The 20467-nt window shown below is 36.8% G+C and overlaps 1 protein-coding gene across 1 annotated transcript in view; it reads left to right on the plus strand.

Moving 5' to 3' along the window:
- The first annotated feature begins 986 nt into the window (after positions 1 to 986).
- The window catches only part of LOC132133143 (junctophilin-3-like), a 29133-nt gene continuing 9652 nt past the window's right edge, over positions 987 to 20467 (plus strand). Inside the window, exons 1-2 of the mRNA XM_059545879.1 lie at positions 987 to 2679; positions 12270 to 13077. Of these exons, the coding sequence (XP_059401862.1) occupies positions 2298 to 2679; positions 12270 to 13077 (1190 nt within the window). The 5' untranslated portion in view covers positions 987 to 2297. The remainder of the gene's footprint in view (positions 2680 to 12269; positions 13078 to 20467) is intronic.

Below are 20467 nucleotides of genomic sequence, written 5' to 3' on the forward strand. Positions count from 1 at the left end.
GCATGGAAACCATAATGTTAACTAAAATTTTGTGTTAGTGATTTAATGTCTGCATAGCCTTTATATATACATATATACACACGGGTGTAATATCTAGATGGTGAAACAAGACAAGATTTTAAAGTTTCAAATAGTTTTTACTATAGTTTTTATTTTAATTTTAAAGTCATGGTTAAATAAAAGGCTTTTTTACTGTATTTACGTATGTAACTTGAAGTAATCCAAAAGAAATCAGATTACATTACTTTTATGTTGTGGTACTTGGATTACGTTACTGAATCATTTTTTACAAGTAATTTGTAACTGTAACAGAATTCATTTTAAAAGTAACCCTTCCAAATCTGTATACAAGTTACATGAAATCTACTTGGAGTAAAACTGTAAGTAACTTGTTTACTGCATGAAACCTGGGTCACTACCTGCTGAGCCCAGAAACATGTCAGAGTATTTTTACCCAGCTTCGTAAGAGCTGATCTCTAGTAACTGAGAGGATAAATATCCTTCCTCCTCTTTACAAACTGTGACACTGTTTCACACAATTGCAAGTCAAAACTAATGGTTTTATTACATGTATACATCAAATAACTTGTTTTCATATAAGACTCCATGTATCTTCATGCATCCTAATGTGCTTTCTTAATTACCAGATACTTATAAGGAAAATCTGTTTGAGAAGGAAGGAGGACAAACACTGTACAAGCCATTTTAATCCAAGCGGCGAAGAACTGCATGATGTTCTCAGCTATCTGTAACAGAGCTGTATGAGGTAATATGTCTTCAATTATAACATACTTTGGCCATGAATCATATTAGTCAACACAATAAAAGATGCTCGTGGCATACAGATATCATGGAATCCAGTGAAGAACAGTCAAGATGATAAAGTGCCAAGGTCAATTATTTCACCTGCAACAAAGATTTAATGCACCATATCAAGCCATATCATTAACTGACAAATGCTCTAATTATTAGATGAGGGCAGAGCAATCGAGATTTAGCAGGAGGGTAGGGGGAGGTCTAAGCTGGGCAATTAGGAAAAGCAATCTTTGCTCCCTGAGGTGGATAGAGAGAGAGAGAGAGAGAGAGCGGTGAGTATTAGCGCAGCGCATGTCTCTTTAAATGACGGGAGAGAGAGCATGTGAAAGGGGGAGGGGTAGTTGGCTGCGTTGGAACAGTCCACCTCTAATGAGCAGATTTGAGAGACACCAGTGTAAGAGAGAGAGAGGGAGAGACATTCAAGCATATGGGGGAATAAGATGATGATGAAGAAAATGACCATAAGCGTCACATGAAAATCATTCCAACAACATGATTGAGTCAAGGAGGAACAGAAGAAGGTAAATCAGGGACAATGAATCTGGTTTTCAAACCTGCAAGCAAAGCGGAGCACAGGATTTTTATACAGACCTGAAAAAAGAGCTGAGAGGAAAGCAGAGGAAACGACAAAACAGTGCCCAGATAAGGAATTAATCACATCAGTTTGTTTGCGATCAAGCGGTACGCTCATCCTGTGCTAGCGAGAGCGTGCGTATATATGTATGCAATTGTGCGTGGATAGAGACTGCATTGCTGCTAGCTGACGGAGACTGAAGCTTGCAGAATTCATCGCTCTTTTTTCTCTTACACTCTTGTCTCCCTGTGTGGCATCATCATGTCTGGTGTATTTGGTAGAACAGTTAGTGAGCTCCTGGCAGAAAGGATGCAATTGTAAATGCTACCTGCCTGCTTCATTCATCGGCCATCACTCTGAGGACTCACAGGTTTCTAGGTGGAGCCTGGTGGTCTCAGCAACTGGGAGGGGAAGTGAAACAGCTCAAAGCCCCAGAGAGGGAGAGCGGGAGTGAGGGTAGGTGTGTTGGCACAGGGGCCCTCTGTGGAGGCAGGAACGAGGAGGGGGCCAGAGCACCAGAACCGAGAGAATTGTCTCTGTGTTGCTAATGACAGAACAAGGCGCATGGCTGGCGTGGGCCCACTTTCATCACTAAGAAGAAACTGCAGGAAAGCAACTTATGAATAAAAAGCTCCACTCCTGGAGAAGGATGGTCTGAGAGGGCTCAAGCTGCTCCTGCCTAGTTTGACAGGAGAGGACTACTGCCCAGGGGGGCTCCTCAATTTTTCTTTTAACTTTTTGCATTTTTTAAAGCAATTAAAAGGAGCATATACAGGTCTTTTCCTTTATCCAGCTTTCCAACAACACCCTAGCCCCATTTCCAAGTCTGATTTTGTTTGGGTCTTTCATCCTTTTCTTTTTCTTTTCTTTTTGAGATTTGGGATATTTGCCAAAACCTATTTCATGCATGTCCACTGGGGGCAGGTTCAACTTTGATGATGGGGGATCATACTGTGGAGGGTGGGAAGAGGGAAAGGCCCACGGCCATGGCATCTGCACAGGACCTAAGGGCCAAGGCGAGTACGCAGGCTCCTGGAGCCACGGTTTTGAGGTGGTGGGCATCTATACCTGGCCCAGTGGGAACACCTATCAGGGGACTTGGGCACAAGGTAAACGCCATGGCATTGGAGTTGAAAACAAGGGCAAGTGGGTTTATAAAGGTGAGTGGACACATGGATTTAAGGGACGCTACGGAGTGCGGGAAAGCACAGGAACCAGCGGCAAATATGAGGGTACATGGAACAATGGTCTACAGGATGGATATGGAACAGAGACATACTCTGATGGAGGTAAGAGTCTAATTAAATAATTTTTTGTAAAGAGCTGTAGTAAAAAAAAAAAAAGTCTTCCAACTGAATGACACCACAAAATACTGACATCGCTGCAATAAGACACTTACAGGGTTCACCTCAAACCAAAATTCTGTCATCATTTACCAACCCTCTTGTCATTACAAACACATATGGCAATATTTATTCTGTGGAACACCCTGACGTTGGACCCCAATTTGCTCCAAAGTATTTATTTGTGTGCTCTACAGAAGAAATCAAGTCATACAAGTTTGGAATGACATGAAGGTAAGTAAATTTTAACTTCACTTTAATGGCTAACACAAATACACTCTTACAGGCCGGAGAGATTTCTAGAATACCCTGTGATTTCCATTTTTGCACCATTCATCACTTTTGATTTAGAATTTATTTATTCTTCATCTACTTCTCATCATTTGGACAAGCTATTTCCTAGAGAGGCAGAGATAGACAGAGAGAGAGAGAGCGAAAATGACAGATTCCAGTTCCCTCAACAAAATCCTTGAACACCCTATTTGGGCTGTAACAAGGTTTCTGGTGTACTGTTCTGGAGACAGTACAAACTAAGATTATCAAAGCAGAAGACAAGAACTCTTATTAAATAACTTGACTTTGGCAAGATGATGCAAAGGCCAAATAACTGACAAAAACCAATAGCCATGACAGTAAATTTAGATGAGAAGATATTTTTCTCGTAACAAGCAAAACCACCGCTGTAATATAACTTGACACAACATCTGTGCAATAGCCTATCTCGAACTGGCCTAGAGAAAAGTTTTTTTTCTCTCAGTGAATGTTCATGAAGAATCAGTCCTGGAACATAAATGCATACTTGTCCAAAGTCACCTGAGCCGAACCCTCACCTCTGTACCTTCTTGTAATTTAAATGTCCCAGTTCATCACCCTTAGTGTCTTTGCTTATAATGGTGTGATATTAATGAATGACAGGAAGGTAACATTTCATTTCAAACCTGCAGAACAAAAATCACTTGGGTCCAGAAATATATTGGACCATTGTATGGACAAAAAAAACCATGTAAAAAAAAAAAAAATTAATAAATAAAATTGTTGCATAATTTCAAATATATAGGTTATGTATTATATATTATAGAATATATTATATCCATAAATAAATTTGAAGAGATTAAAAAAATGTAAATTCTGGCAAATAAATAAAATGAGTTCCACAAATAAATCTTAAGAGTTTCACAAACATGAAATTAAATTCAAAAATAAATAAATGCAAACATTTTTAGGACACAAACACAACTTTGCCTGCAATTCATTTGACTATTTTAAGTTAAATAAAGTGTCAGTTCAGGTGAATGAGGCTTGTAGTCATCAACAGTATACCTATTTTTGAAGCCACATAAACTCTCTCTCTCTCTTTGTTTCATTCTCTCAATCTCCCTGCATTATGGAAGTGTTTCCTGTGTGTCTTTTACAGCAAGTTGCTGTGGAAACGCACACAGACTATGGCAGCAGGTCAGCATGTCACTGGAGACTCAGTGCTCACCACTCTGATTGGCTCCCTGACTCGCTAATGGTGTTTACTTACTTTGGTTCTAATCTGGGCCACTTAATCACAACCACAGTAAGCAGTAAGAGAAGACAGAGATTGACAAGAAGAAAAAAAAAAGAATATGAGCCAGAGAAGGGAGAAACAATACAGGAAAAGGTTAATAGGGCCACAAAAAAGTTACAGTGGCCTTATCAGCTCTCAGTGCTGTCGGAATACACTACAGCTGCAACACACTAAAGCATCTTTCACATTATGACCTGAATTCCCCCATCACACTAAAGAGAACAAGTTTGAAGAGGGCAATTTAGTTTTTGTTGGCTTCTTCTGCGGAAGAAGAGACTCAAAGTAGGCAATATCATAAACACACCTTTGTTATAAAAATAACCTGTCATTTCTAGAATTGCTGTGAATGCATCCTTTTGTGTGATATTTCAAAACTATTAATGTTACATCATATACATTAATCTTTGATTCAATAACGTGTTGTCATGTTTTATCCCTCAGTCAGCCCATTAGGGATTACTTGGTACTACAGAGAATGTCATTGTACAGGATAGGGCAGATTTTCGCTTTTTTACGGCTGCTCTGATTTGAGTTTCTGATGTAACCCTAATGATTATTCAGAAGTCAGGGAGTAAAGTACTTAGATACATCAATGTGGAACTCTGCATTGCTTGAGGCCAGCAGTGTCATGATGTCCACTATGTGACTCATATATAGCAATTCGCAGCACTCTTGCATGACTAAAACTCAAATGCTGATCAGTTTGGCCTACGAAAAGTGGCATTCTACATTTCTCAAATGCAAATCGACATTCCTACATCTGGCTTAATAACAAAAAGAAAAAAATCTCAGTTATGTGATTCAGATATGATTCAGGATGATTTAATGGTGTTTATAGTCCTGAAATGGGGACTATTCTACTTCTCACAGACATCACCTACATAGCACTGAAAAACAAAAAGTCAAACTGAAATCCCCTTAAACGGATAACAGCCTGCTAGTCTATGTAGGCTTACAGGGAGATTTGGTTTTAAGTGTGGCTTTATTTGTATTGTGGGCCATTGTCGCAAATACCGTTTCCCCATATAGATAACACATTGCCTGAATAAACAACACTTTGATGGCATCAAAGACTGGCAATGCAATAAAAGTATGTCACACACATGGAACAATTACTCTGAGGTGCAATTGCTGACTTTGTGAAAAAGACAAGAGATTAATAATTCATGGAAGAGCCGACCAAACAAACATTTTCTGGCATGAATTCTAATTAGCATTGTATGTAAGATATTTAGGCCAAGTTAGCCACATGCCATCATTTCTTTAGACAGACGCATCCCAGATCACAACGCATGATAAGGCAATACATTCTCCATACATTGTTTAAGAAATGATTACAAATTCAAGAAGGCGAGTGATTAAATCTGTTCTGTGATGTTTCCGCATCTTTGATCTGTCTACATTAACCGTTTCCATTCTGTGTGCCCCGTACCATTGCACAATACATCTCATAGGCCTCCGGCAGAAGTGCAAGTGAATTAGTTTTGACATGTGGGAGGCAGGACTAATAGAAAGCCAATACAGTACCACTAATCACATAACCATGTGACCCATGTGAGACATCCCATGCTCATACAAGGCTACTGCTGTCTGTATATACACTCTATACACTCAAGTCAGCAAAGTAATGACAGATCCAAGGCAACATTTTTCTTTTTGCTACTGCATTTTCACAGCTGTGCGGAGGAACATCAATTAGATCAATTAGAACATGTCCTTAGAGAGCAGTCGTTCTCTATATTGCATATTCACACTTGATTTGTTCGAAGAGTTGTTAAATTCACAAAGCAAGTGATCTGACATCTACTTCATGGAAAGGATACATGTTACCCAGCAAACAAACAAACACAAGTTTTGCCATTTGTTCAAAAATACTGAATGTAGGGATAAAATACCAAACAGTTTGGTCAGATATGCCGATTTTAACATCAACAATGTTTTCTTTTCTTGTTAGTTGCAGTTTATTCATTGTTATTAATTCCTGCTGTTTGTTATATAATCATCATTACAGTATTGAATTTGAATATTGATATTTATGATATATATGAATCACTTCAAACTGTGGTATATATGGTTTTAGCGACATTAACAAACAACTTATGTCCACTACAGTGAACAAAAATGAATTGCTAAGTCTCTGGAGGATATAAAACTCAACTGAAACAGGCAGGCTATACACCCACTCTTATCTTCAGAACCACGGAGAGCGCCAGCAGCGCGCCAGTGTCGTGACTGTTCTCCCTCTATCTCTTTCTCCCTGAGAGGAGCTTTCCCACGATATCATAGTAATACAAGAGAAGAGTTTCTAAAGATTATCTAACAGATTTTCTTCATAAGGCCTGCCTGTCATGCTGTTTACTTATAACACCTCTTTAACTGCTTCTTTTAATGAGAAGTTCCTATGGCTACCTGCAGAATTATCAAAGGACTTGTGGATTGCGTATGCTTTTACCACAAGAGATCTCACTTTCATTCCCCTGGCTGACCTCACTGGGAAAACATACATGAGGGACACTCTAACAATTAGTTTTGACCGATAATAACCTATTTTCTTAATGTCAAAGCTGGATGGAGTTTCTTTAGTGTGAAGTATAAAGATGCATTTTGGTAACATGTCCTCTTTTTAATGCAATCCATGATTGTTGGTTTTTATCCTGACTGTTCCTGTTTCATAAAATGTTATGTCAGTTATAGATCAGTTAATGAGAAAATAAAGTTTTTTTACCAACAGTGTTTTGTTTAGCACTTCTACAGATGAAACATAATAGATATTTACATATAAACAATATCTGTATTAACACAAATTATCCTATCCAAAAGGTTACATACCACTGGTTCTCTATACCCAGTGTTGCATCCATGTGGGTCTGGTTTGTCCCGAACAGTGAAACTGTCCACATTTCTTGACAAAAATCCTCTAAGTGCTGCAAGTTTCCAAGCATGCTTTGAATGTTTGCAATGGCTATATGATGTTGTGATCCATATTTGCAACTTTGCCATTAAAGTCAGAAAAAAAAAGTTATTGATGCTTGAAGAATTAACACAACACATTATTAAACACATCTTTAGCATGATAATTGCACTAAATTAATGAATTATTATTCTGTCTATATAACTATCTGTTATGCAGCTACCGTACTTCAGGGCCGTAAAAATGCTAACTATTTTAACATCTATGTAAAATATGAGCTTAACTGTAAGAAATGAATACCAACAATCTGTAGCCTACTTAATGTTTCATTGTTTTGAGACTTTGCTTGTAAACACTGCAATATACTTTTGCAATTAGTTAAATTTACATTACAGTGTCCATAAATATAATCTAATGTAAAGTGTCACCAAACCTGTACTCTTCCTGCACATCTGGTTAACAAACAGTGAAGATCGTATGTTGGTTTCAGCTGCTGTGAATTGGGACTCTGCCCGAGGCCTTCAGGGAACACATAGCAATTCAAAGGCTAATCAAGGACAAGTTCCCACACCACATACCTCAAACTAGAAGACCATGTACAAAACTATTTCAGCCGGTAGGCAGATCTTTGTCCACGGACTGCCAGACCTCGAGTCGGATGCTTAGTTTTGTGTCTCTGCTAATGCTGTGCCCATCAATCAGAGCACTAGAGACGTCAGCAGTTTTACATCACTGTCAGACAGCTTTTATTCTGTAAGGCCTGCCAATGCATCATAATCAAAAATTCTCTCTTGTCTATAATCCATTGAACTATCTATTAGATTTGCCTTTGTTTTAAGGACATTAATGTTACTGATTATCCACGAAAATCGTTTGCTAGGCAATAAGTCTGTAGAGATTTCTAATTGTGAGCAATGAGAAGAGGAAATAGATTATTTTATTTGTGGCCTGTAGAAATTACAATGTTGGTATGCTGAAGATATTTAGCTACTCTTATATCAAAATCAAGATTTTATAGTTTTCTGGAATGTTAAAATCTGAAGCAAGCAGAAGTGCCCAGTAGAAAATGAATGGAAGATAGCGTGTGCGTTTGTGCGAAAGAACTACACTGTGGATATTTGGGAGGTGTGAACTGATGCCTCCTCTCTTTCTATGTGTCAGTGTGAGTGGGAATTTTTCAAGCTTATTCCATCAGTTTAGGCCTGTGTTTGATCTACATATTACACAGCAAGCAGCTGCTGCCCAACAATATGAAGCAAGCATCAGCCAGATGTTGGCCAACTGTCGGCCACTATATTTATTATATATTTGCCAGAGCATAAAACGGTTACCTCAAGAGTATGCTGGGTTTACTGACTTTTTGTTGTTTTCTGATGGATGGATGGAAGGATTGATGGATAGAATGATCGACAGAGCGAGAGATGATAAAAAGAATGATAAACATAGATAGATAGATAGATAGATAGATAGATAGATAGATAGATAGATAGATAGATAGATAGATAGATAGATGAATACTGGACTCTGGTAAAGAGGAAAGCTCTGTGGCAGGGCTGCTTGTAAGCCAGAAAAGTACATATTGAAGTGGGGGGCTGGGAAAATCCGCCAAGCACAGCTCCAGCCCCATCGAGCCATCCAGCAGCCCTCGCTGGTGTGCTAACCCACAGAGATCAATAAAGGCAGAGGGAAAGGGGGCGTTCATATAGCTGAATGTGTATGCATGTAGCTAACAGGATGAGAAAGTTGATAATGTAAAGACAAAAGGGATGGGAGAAAACAAAAGAGGGCGAGAATGAATAAGAGGTGGGAGAGATGGTGAGATAACGGAAGTAGCACAGTGAGCTGTGTGTGTGTGTGTGTGTGGCTGCCACAGTAATAGTGCCAGCATGTTCTAGAATGTTGGCCAGGATGAATCATCAGCATGTAGGGATAGTGGTTACATCAGAGGTGATCTCACAGAGTGCCAAAAAGTACTGGACAAATCAGGAGGATGGTGAATATATACCTTTCGTTCAAAAAAAAAAACAATCCTAGGTGAGCAAAAAATCTAAAAGGGATAGTTCAACATTTACTCACCCTCACGTTGTTCTAAAATTGCATGATTTTGTTGATTCTGTGGAACACAAAAATAAAACCATTTAAATAACCTGAACTTAACCTAACTTCTTGTAAAATTCTCTTGCTTTATATAGCCAAGATATTCTTTAAAATATTTTGTGTTTCATTGAAGAAATAATATCAATCAAGTTTAAGGGTACGTAAACTGACAGAATTAAAATGTTTTAGTGAACTATCCTTTTAAACATGTTTGTATAAGAGAGTGTTACCCCTCATTTCAGCACCACGGAGAGAGATGTTCTGTAACTGGATTCAGTTGTGTGATAAGAGAACACCTAAATAGAGACAAAACAAGATTTGTGGAATACAGAGCTCATTCTGGAAACATAAAAATGTTTTATGTAGTTTGCTTTTCATGCTTGCTGATATTGATAGCTTACCTTACAGTGACATGGGGACAAATTAAAAACCATTTATTTTAGAAACAGTAATGAGTGGAACTATCAATTTAAAGCATTCATGTAATGCAATGAAAAAAAAAATATATATATATATATATATATATATATATATATATATATATATATATACCTGAACTGCAGAAGGTAACAGGCTTTTATTTGAAGCAGGCTTTTATTAGAGGCAGGCCTTTATTTTCAGTTCCATCTGTTTGATAAGTAATTGTTTTGAATAACCCGTTTTAAATTAAAAGCGAGAGCGTTTCAGTGGACAGTGATCTTAAAAATAGCACAGAATCAGTTCAGAATCAATCACCAAAAGAATAAGTTCGGTTCAGACGCGCTCTGTGTCAGTCTGATTCACGCTGAATCACGCATGCGCAGTATCATCAGCTCCTCGGTTCTTGAATCGGACGCGTCCGATTTGAGGAATTACGGTATATATATATATTAATTAACTGACTGAAAGGGGTAGTTCACCCAAAAATGAAAATTACCCCACAATTTACTCACCCTCAAGGCATCCTAACTGTATATGACTTTCTTCTTTCAGACAAATCCAATTGGAGTTATATTAAACAATGTCCTGGCTCTTCCAAGCTTTATAATGGCAGTGAATGGGTGTTATTTTTCAATATTCCAAAAGAATTCCAGTAAAGCTGCTCCATCCATTATAAAAAGTGTCCCACATGACTCTGGGGGGATAATAAAGGCCTCCTGAAGCGAATTTATGTGTTTTTGTAAGACGAATATCCATATTTAAAACTTTATAAACAGTAATATCTAGTTTCTAACTATCGATCATGTTTTCTCAACTGCCACAACAATATAAAGTCTTAAAAGATATTAGTTTGAGGGCTTTTCTTTGTGATTAATTAAGCACCAGTCCTATAATGACAAAACAACTGTAGGGATTTAAATGCTATTTCCTCTTCCAATGTCAATATGATTTTTAGATTAAGGCCCATCAGCACTGTTTTTATCACCTGCAAGAACCTTAGTGTTATTGGTTGCCCATGTCCCTTAATGAAAATTCCTAGATGGTGATTCATCAAGACTCCCGACAGAAAGATCAGGCCGCCAGCGCCATGAAGGAAATTTTACAGAATGCAACATTCCATTATTTTGTTGCCATACTCGCCAATAAATAACACGGCTGGCAGCTCAATTGATGAAAATTGTGATACCTCATGGACATTAAGATCGATAAGATGAAGACTTGGTCCCTTGAGGCTCCATCACAATAAGCAAAGTAATTGAGCCAGGTCTGGAGATCATGGCTGCCAAAAACACTCTTCCACTGTTGCCGTTATGGCACTTCCTATGCTTTCCATTGATGAGGTTGGTCATGCTGATGATGCTACAAGTAATCACAGCTTTAACAATGGTGCATCTCAGGGGTATCATGAGCCTGTGGCATTGCAAGAAAATTAATTCTTTATATAAGTACAGCATTTACAATCCACATGCTCGAAATATGATTTTTAATCTCAGTCTAACTGTTTAGGCGATAAACAATACTTAACGATTCTTTTTTAGGTGATTTGCAGCATTTGCGCTGCATATTTCAATGTAGTTTGCTATAGTGAACTATGAGGCAGGTTTTCCACATTATTTTTATGCACTGCCCCACTACATTTCATTCTTTTTTTCATTAAGCTGTTACTTGCTCTCATTGTATGGCACAAAAGCAATGAGAGAAGCATTTTATTGAGCTCACGAGGATTATTACTGTTTGTGCCTGGAGTATCATGCACTACAAACCTCTCCCAACTTGTTCTGAGTTACTCAAAAGGCACAAACATATTACAGAGACGTGTATTGCAGTATGATCTCCCTAGTGGTTTAGTTTATAGTATCAAGGCAGGTAAAAGGGCAATTAACCTTTCAAAATACTAAGTGCCTGCAGCTAAATTGTCGTCTTCACTGTCCTTTGGTTTTCAATCACATTCGCAAGTTTAAAATGACCAAAACTCAAAGCACCTGTTTGTCAGCACACATAAGGTCACCAAAAGGTTTCACAGATATTTTCAGCCTAACTTTGCCACAAATGGAGTATAGATCCAGTAGGTCTACTAAATCTTCCATTGCCATCAGTTATTTGAGTTAAGATCAAAATAGATCAAATGACATAATACATATGTCCAGATGTGAAACCCAGGATTCAACAGGGTTGAATGGTTGAGTTTGATGAAAGTGTGTCAGTATTGTTGCATTTGGCTGTTTTCCTAGTCTCTGAAACCATTTGAAAAGACTGTTATCTTTGTCCAAAATTCATGCCTGTTACCACTGCTGCTAAAAGGCAGCTTTTTCAGTCAGTTTTCCTTAAACAATGATTTTCCAAGCATAGTTACAGGAAGACTATCAAAGCTGAAAACATGAGGCAACTCTCCAAACTGGAGAAACCTTAAGGCAGCAGACTCAGCAGGGGAACCCTGGGTTTCACATCTGCTGCAGTTCTGCAAAATCCTGCAACAGACAGTTTGATTGTTGATTCGTAGTGTACATGTAGTGTACATGTCTAAAGTTGTCTCTTATCTCCTGTTCTTTCACTCAGGTACATTCCAGGGCCAATGGGTGGGCGGCATGCGGCATGGATATGGTGTACGACAAAGCGTTCCATACGGCATGGCAGCCATCATTCGTTCGCCTTTGCGTACCTCCATAAACTCTCTACGCTCTGAGCACAGCAATGGCACAGCTCTGCTGACTGGCGACCGGGCGCCTGTGGCTGGTATGGGGGGTGGTGGTGTCCTAGCAGCGGGGAGCCCAGCCGTGTCCCGTGGAGGCTTCGTTCTGACGGCCCACAGCGAGGCAGAGCTATTGAAAAACAAAAAGAAGGGCTTGTTCCGCCGCTCACTCCTGAGTGGTCTCAAGCTGCGAAAATCCGAGTCCAAGAGCTCATTAGCCAGCCAGCGGAGCAAGCAGAGTTCCTTCCGCAGTGAGGCCGGAATGAGTACGGTGAGCTCCGCTGCATCCGACATCAACTCAACCATTAGCTTAGGCGAAGGGGAGGGTGAGCTACCGGTAGGCGAGGATGATGTAGACGCCACTACAACAGAGAGTTATGCAGGCGAATGGAAGAACGACAAGAGGACAGGCTGCGGGGTAAGCCGGCGTTCGGACGGACTGCACTACCAGGGTGAGTGGTTGGGCAACAAGAGGCATGGCTACGGATGCACAACCTTTTCTGATGGCACCAAAGAGGAGGGCAAATACAAACAGAATGTTCTTGTCAGTGGCAAACGCAAGAACCTCATCCCACTACGTGCCAGCAAGATCCGCGAGAAAGTGGACAGGGCGGTTGAGGCAGCAGATAAGGCTGCTGACATATCGAAGCAGAAGGCAGAAATCGCACTCTCAAGGTAAGACACAGGGGTCTTGCTTCGATAACATATCTTTGCTAGCCGCTTGTTGAAATCAAAAAGCACTCTAACCTAATGCTAACATACTTTCCCAAAGCAAACCAAGGTGGTTTCCTAATTTTAGGGTGAAAATAATGCATTAATTATTTTACTAGACTGGCTTCTGTTTTTTAATTGGTTGAAATACCCACTTGACAAGCTCAATGTTTGTGCAGTCAAATACTAATGTACTCTTAAGAGTTGACAAAATTAGCTTTAAGAACACATGCATGTTTCAAAAGGATCAAAAATGTTTATGACTAGGTGACTCACATTTGTGTCCAATTAGATCTCTAGAATAATTATACCCTCCCATCTGCAATCGACTAGCATGTATTTGGGCTCATAGCCATGACATAACTAAATTATAAGCATTGACATATTTCCTATTGAAACAAAGTTTAGACAGGACACTTAGTGTCTGTGCTATTTCTCTCCACAAGTTATGACTGATAAAATTGTCTTGGTACTCATTTAAAAGTATTATTGTTTGCTGTCTACTACAGAGCCCACACATGATATGCAGGAAAAAAGTAAATTTACTAATTTGTTCCCTTGTTTTAAGTAATTAATATGCACAAAATAATAATTAGTTCTACTACTTGTCCGCATTCTCATAAACCTGTTGCTGCTAATGTTATGTTATGGACAGAGACACTTTAATTGAGTTTTATTTTGAGTTGGGAATGAGTTATAGAGATGTTCTCAAAAGCCTTGCAGGGTTGTGTGGAATATTTTTAAGTGAGAGGCATCTACATCAGTTTATGAGAATGTGGACAGGAAGTAGAACAAATTATTTAGTGTTTACTAAAACAATACAATTTACTTAAAACAAGGAAAAAATTATTATATTGAGTGCATGATTTACTTAAAACTAGAGAACAAATTACATCTGATGAGCATTACAGATGAGCAAACACTCTAAAAAATATATTTTGCAGATATAAATGCAGACATCATATAGATGTCTCAATGTAGTATGTGTGCTAACAGGGTACTATAAATGTGCATTGTAAAAATTAATATACTTTATGTGCTAAAAGCTTATTTTGCCAATTTGTAGGAGTATGCACGCACACTCAAACATCTGCTTAGACTACACAAGTGCTCACTGACATTAGTCTATCATTCTACAAAATGTATCCGTTCAATGCTTTGCACTGCATCCAACCGCAGGGCCATATTTCTAACGGTTACTTGGGACCTGTTAAATAGGCCTTGCTGGTGCCACTCTGTGGTGTGGTTGCTATGGAAACATGAATGATTTTTTTCTGTGTCAGAATGTAGAGAGAATACATAAGTTTGGACTCACTAATGAGAGTCATGTAGATTCTGGGAGCATCAGCAAGTTGACTGATGTCTGTATTGATGCAGAGCAACAGTGGTACAATCAATAACATGTATATGTGGAATGCCATAGTCATAAATTGCCTGACACTGTTACTGCATGTCCTTGTGTGTGTGTGTGTGTGTGTGTGTGTGTGTGTGTGTGTGTGTGTGTGTGTGTGTGTGTGTCTATTAACTGAATACAGTTTGGTTGAATATTGAATTCGAATTGAAAAATGTAAGCATGTCTTCTGCATATCTGGTTTTGTTGATGTTGTCTAGACTAGAGCATTGTTTCTCATAATTTGTCGTCTTAGGTAGCAACACAGCTGCATTAATAAGTTTCAAATGCTCTTTCATTGGCATTAAAATAGAAATATGTTCTTATGAATTGACATTAAATGGGGAGGAAAAATAATGATAAAAAACTGCAATTAATTTTTAATTTTAATTATTTTAACATTTGGCAGCCTTAATGTTAAAAGAATAGCTCATCCAAAACAGTTGTTGTTGTTATTAACTAGAACTAAAATTAATGAAAATAAGTTTTGTTGATTCAAATAGTGCTGAAATAAATTTTTAATATAAAACGTAAATGTTAAAAAACTTGTTTCATGATGATGTACTAAAATTTCTAAAACTAAATATGTAACAAAATAAAATAAATCTACATATTAAAAAAATAAAACTAATAAAAGGAAAAAAGCTAATAAAATTACTGAAATTCTAATAAAAGCTGAAAATATAAAATAGTAAAATATTAAACCTCTCAATGAATCAGTTGATCTGTTACAAATCGGACTAATTCTGTTCAAGTTCAACTCACTAAATAGAAGCCAATTTAACAACAGTTTATATAAGATTTTTTATTGAAGAACAAATTCAGTTTCTGTCTGTTTCTCATATAATGCTATTAAATTACTTCAGAAGAGTTTAAATTTAACTCATAGGTCATACGGACCACATTTTAATACATTTATGGTGATTTTGTGTTCCCCATTCATTGTAATTGCATGGAAAACAGCAACTAGTCTTAACATAACATAGTCTTCAAAATATCTCCTTTTGTATTTCACAGATATACAGGACATACAGGTTTGGAACGACATAAGTACAAGTAAATGTTGACAGAATATCTCATTTTTGGGTAAACCATCCCTTTAAGTCTCAGTTTTATATATATATATATATATATATATATATATATATATATATTTATAAAGCAAAATCTTTCCAAGAACCCCATGGAGTTCAGTAGGTTCTCGGGGCTTGGAATCACAGGTCTAGTTCGGGTTGTTTGGGTGACTCATAGGTCATCAGAAGGAAAAGGAGATCAAGATAGGGTTCAGAAAGAGAAATCAGAGCATGGAGAATCAGAGGTTTCTGCATTATGCCAAGAGTGCTGGAGACTTGTCGGAGATAGTCCAGGAAGGCTGAATTGGATATAAGCCAGTTTGCCTATTTGTTTTTTCCCACTTTCTCTATTTTAAACACTCCTAAACCTTCACAAACTCACAGCAGCTTATAGCCCCACACATGTTGCGGACACGCGCTGTGTGCATTGATGTGATCCGTACATATATGTTAGGGATATGAGTGTGTAAGCACATATGTTAGTTTATTTGCTTGTGGCTGCATGTGCTTGCATACCTGTCCATGTGCACATATAAACGTGCATAGGTATGCATGTGCTATATTAAGAGCGTCACTCACCCCACAAATCCCACTGACCTCATTATATTCTCAGCAATGCTATCACTACAGCTTAGCACAGGCCCCGCCAACACACAGAGCAGACACATACAGACAGCGCTCCACAACAACCAATGAAATACAGCTGAAGAGAAATGTTAAATAAACCATTGTAAAGTGGTTAATGCATTTTCTTTTTTTTCAGGTTCTAAGAGTATGTATTATTTCCTCATTCCTTTGCAAATTCTTGGGAGAGAAAAAAATAATAATATTAAAATCAAAGATGCATGTTACTTAAGTATTATTTATACACTATTGTAACTGTAGTATTTATTCATATGTTAAATTAGATTTAATTTGTATATTTTTGGTTTTCTTTTTAATCTGAGTTGAAACAATTTTGTTATGTGCTTTCATTATTTATTTTTTTAATTTGTAAGTTTGTTTCTCATTAATTACTCATTTATATATATATATGTGTGTGTGTGTGTGTGTGTGTGTGTGTGTGTGTGTGTGTGTGTGTGTGTGTGTGTGTGTGTGTGTGTTCCTGTGGCTCAAGTGGTAGAGCATTACGTTAGCAGCGCAAGGTTGTGGGTTTGATTCTCAGGGAACACACGTTAGGTAAAAAAATGTTAGCCTGAATGCACTGTAAGTCGCTTTGGACAAAAGCGTCTGCTAAATGCATTAATTTAATTTAATTTAATTTAATTTAATTTAATTTAATTTAATTTAATTTAATTTAATTTAATTTAATTTAATTTAATTTAATTTAATTTAATTATACATACATACATACATACATACATACATACATATACATACATATATAACAATTAAAAACCATCATTAACTGAAATAAAACTAAAATAAGTTCAGTACTTTAGATTAAACTTTATTACAGTTAGTTGCCAACATTTTTTATTTTAATTTAAGTTTTTATTTTAAATGTTTTTATTTTATTTGTTTTATTTCAGTTAATGATGATGATTTTTAATTGTTTTAGTCTATAATAACAATACTGACATGAACTCAAAATTGACCCCAGTACTTTTCTTCCTAATGCAAGTTCCTGACAATGAATTATTGGTTCATATTATTCAAAGAGAGAGAAAAAATTGGTTGAAAATACTTGCTATATAATATTAATATAAAATTGTATATTAACTATTAGCCAAAATATCTATTTAGCAAACCAATAACCAAATAGCTAAACAGTATACAGTATACAGTATACCTGCGCTGATGCACAAACACCGGAGGCAACCATGAGTCATCTGCAAATTAAAGCTTTGTTCTGGTGGTCACGGGGCAGATTATTTGGGTCAACCATAGTGATTAGTGCTTTGTTGTCACAAGATGGCCATCTCTGGACTCTGTTAGAAATGTATAATAGTATTATTTACCACAAAGGTGACCAGCCCTTTTTTTCAGAGGCCCTGCTTCTAATATTTAATCTGTTAAATTTCCCAACATTTCACATTGAATATATATATATATATATATAACTTAATTTGCAATACATCCAATCACCTCTGAATAGCAACATTTATCACTAACTAAAATGCAACATTTGTTTCTAAACGTCTTTTGTGAACAAATTAAATGCTCATCCTATGAATCTTTTCAAATTGTCAGAGTAGCAATAAAAAACATCACTGACTGTAAGCCATTGTCTAAAATTCTACAATACAATATATGTACTACAACTTATCAAATATATACAAAAATACAAGTTAATTGAGTGTGTAGAGAGACTGACTCGAGGTTGCAGATAATGTAGTATTTAATTAGACTTTTGACCAAAAAACAAAAAAACAAATATATATATACAGTACAGACCAAAAGTTTGGACACACCTTCTCATTCAAAAAGTTTTCTTTATTTTCATGACTATGAAAATTGTAGATTCACACTGAAGGCATCAAAACTATGAATTAACACGTGGAATTATATATGGAATTATATACATAACAAAAAAGTGTGAAACAACTGAAAATATGTCATATTCTAGGTTCTTCAAAGTAGCCACCTTTTGCTTTGATTACTGCTTTGCACACTCTTGACATTCTCTTGATGAGCTTCAAGAGGTAGTCACCTGAAATGGTCTTCCAACAGTCTTGAAGGAGTTCTCCGAGAGATGCTTAGCACTTGTTGGCCCTTTTGCCTTCTGTCTGCGGTCCAGCTCACCCCTAAACCATCTCGATTGGGTTCAGGTCCGGTGACTGCGGAGGCCAGGTCATCTGGCGCAGCACCCCATCACTTTCCTTCTTGCTCAAACAGCCCTTGATGCCTTCAGTGTGACTCTACAATTTCCATAGTCATGAAAATAAAGAAAACTCTTTGAATGAGAAGGTGTGTCCAAACTTTTTGTCTGTACTGTATACTGACTTGTGACTTCTGTCAGTGAACAGGTTTTAAACAAAATCACCATACTCCCCCAGTTAACTAATTACATTAGGAAATCCAAATGTTTTTGTATTATAAGTGTTCTACAATGTTATGTTTTAATATGCAAATAAGGATTGTCTAAATTAGACAAATAGAAAGTGTTAAAAAATAAAACACTTAAAGGTGTATTTTAGATGTTTTCTGTCCACAAGTCTGAAACAACACGTAATGAAAAGCCAAATAACCCAAAATCTCATGGGAACATTTGTAAAAAAAAAAAATGTACCTGCATTGCCTTCGTCTCAGAGCTCATGGTACTGTAGGTCCGTGTCGAAGCCTTTGTATGTTTTATATTGCTAAAAGCAGTCTGTTGTGCTGTATTGACATTGATGCTTAAATGTTGATGGTCATACAGTATAATAATGCGCTTGTGGTTTTGACATCATAAACACTGAATGCCTCTTAATGACCCCGCAACATAGCGTCAGGCTGGACTGGAGTCTCAGGGCTTTGCACTGCACATAGATCGTACTTTAGAAGTGCAAGAATAATCTTGTTTTCCATTACAAATGCTGTTTAAGGTGACTGATAGATTCATCTTTTTAACTTGATGGATCAGTTGTACTGTAGGTTGTGGATGTGTGAATCTGAGCCTAAAAAAGAACAGAGGGCGTTCAGATCATTTAGTAAAGGCACCAGAGTAGGAGAATGTGAATGAGAGGCAGGGCTCTGAAAAAAAAAAAACTGTGTGTATGAAAGAGAGTGAAAGAACCGATGGGAGGTGCCTGCACGTGTTTTAGTGTTGAGAGGCAGGAGGGAAGAAAATCGAGAGTGAGAATCTGTGTTAGCCTCAGGGAAAGATGAGAGCGTTTACACGTGGATGAGTGTTAAATGAATGTGTTAAAGGGGAAGTTCACAAAAATGAAAATTTATTTGATCCAAAATGTTGAACAAAAGCCATTTAATTTACTTTCTTCAGTGGATAACAAAAAGTAAATTTTGAGGGGGAAAAAACATGGCTACTTTTCTTACAGATATAATGAAAGTGAATGGGGCTTGAACATAAGTTTAAAAAAGCTATAAAATGGAGAGAAAAATTTATAATTATTTTGAATAAATGATTAATTTTCACTAAAACTTGCTGCTTTTTCATATTTAATTGAAATCAAAATTAAGTGAATATTTTAATTTCAAATATTACTTGTCCCAATGACATTAAAAAAAGAAACTAATTCAATACTAATTCAAATACATGCTACAGATCAATAATTTAGGGTTGGAATTTTTCCTATTTTAATATTTTGTTTGCTACTATATTTTAAACTAATTTTGATGTAAAGTTGAATTTTCAGCAGCCAATTATTATAGTCTTCAGTGTCACATGAATCTTCATTATATGCTAATTTGCAGCTCGAGAATTTTTTTTGCTATTACCAGAAAAAAATTCTGCTGCTTAATTTTTTTGTGTAAACCATTTTTTCAAGATTCCCCTATAGAAAGAAAGTTAAAAATAACAGCATTTATTTGATATAAAAATATTGTGTAATAATTAAAAGTCTTTATTGAATTTTTGATTAATTTAAGGCATCCTTGCTATAAAAAAAAAAAAAACCTTTGAACAGAAATTATCGGAAAACAAAACTGCAGTTTTGCATTTTAAGTAAATGCACTTGTTTTAAGAGATATTTTTAAGAGGTATTTTATTTGGAAAAGAACAGCCATGATATTCTGCATTAAAATGTAAGTCATTCAGGTTTGGAACGATAAAAGGGTGAATAGATGACATCATTTACATTTTTGGCTGAACTGTGCCTTTAATTGTTTTGAGTTAGAGAGACTTGCTGTCAAACAATGTGTAGTCTCTGTTTCCATCAAAAAGTGTTTAGAAACATTGCTACCATTCAGCAGTATATAAATAGAACAGCAGCCAGCACAGCTCGACCCA

This window comes from Carassius carassius, chromosome 50, assembly GCF_963082965.1.
Source record: "Carassius carassius chromosome 50, fCarCar2.1, whole genome shotgun sequence".
Classification (NCBI taxonomy): Eukaryota; Metazoa; Chordata; class Actinopteri; order Cypriniformes; family Cyprinidae; genus Carassius; species Carassius carassius.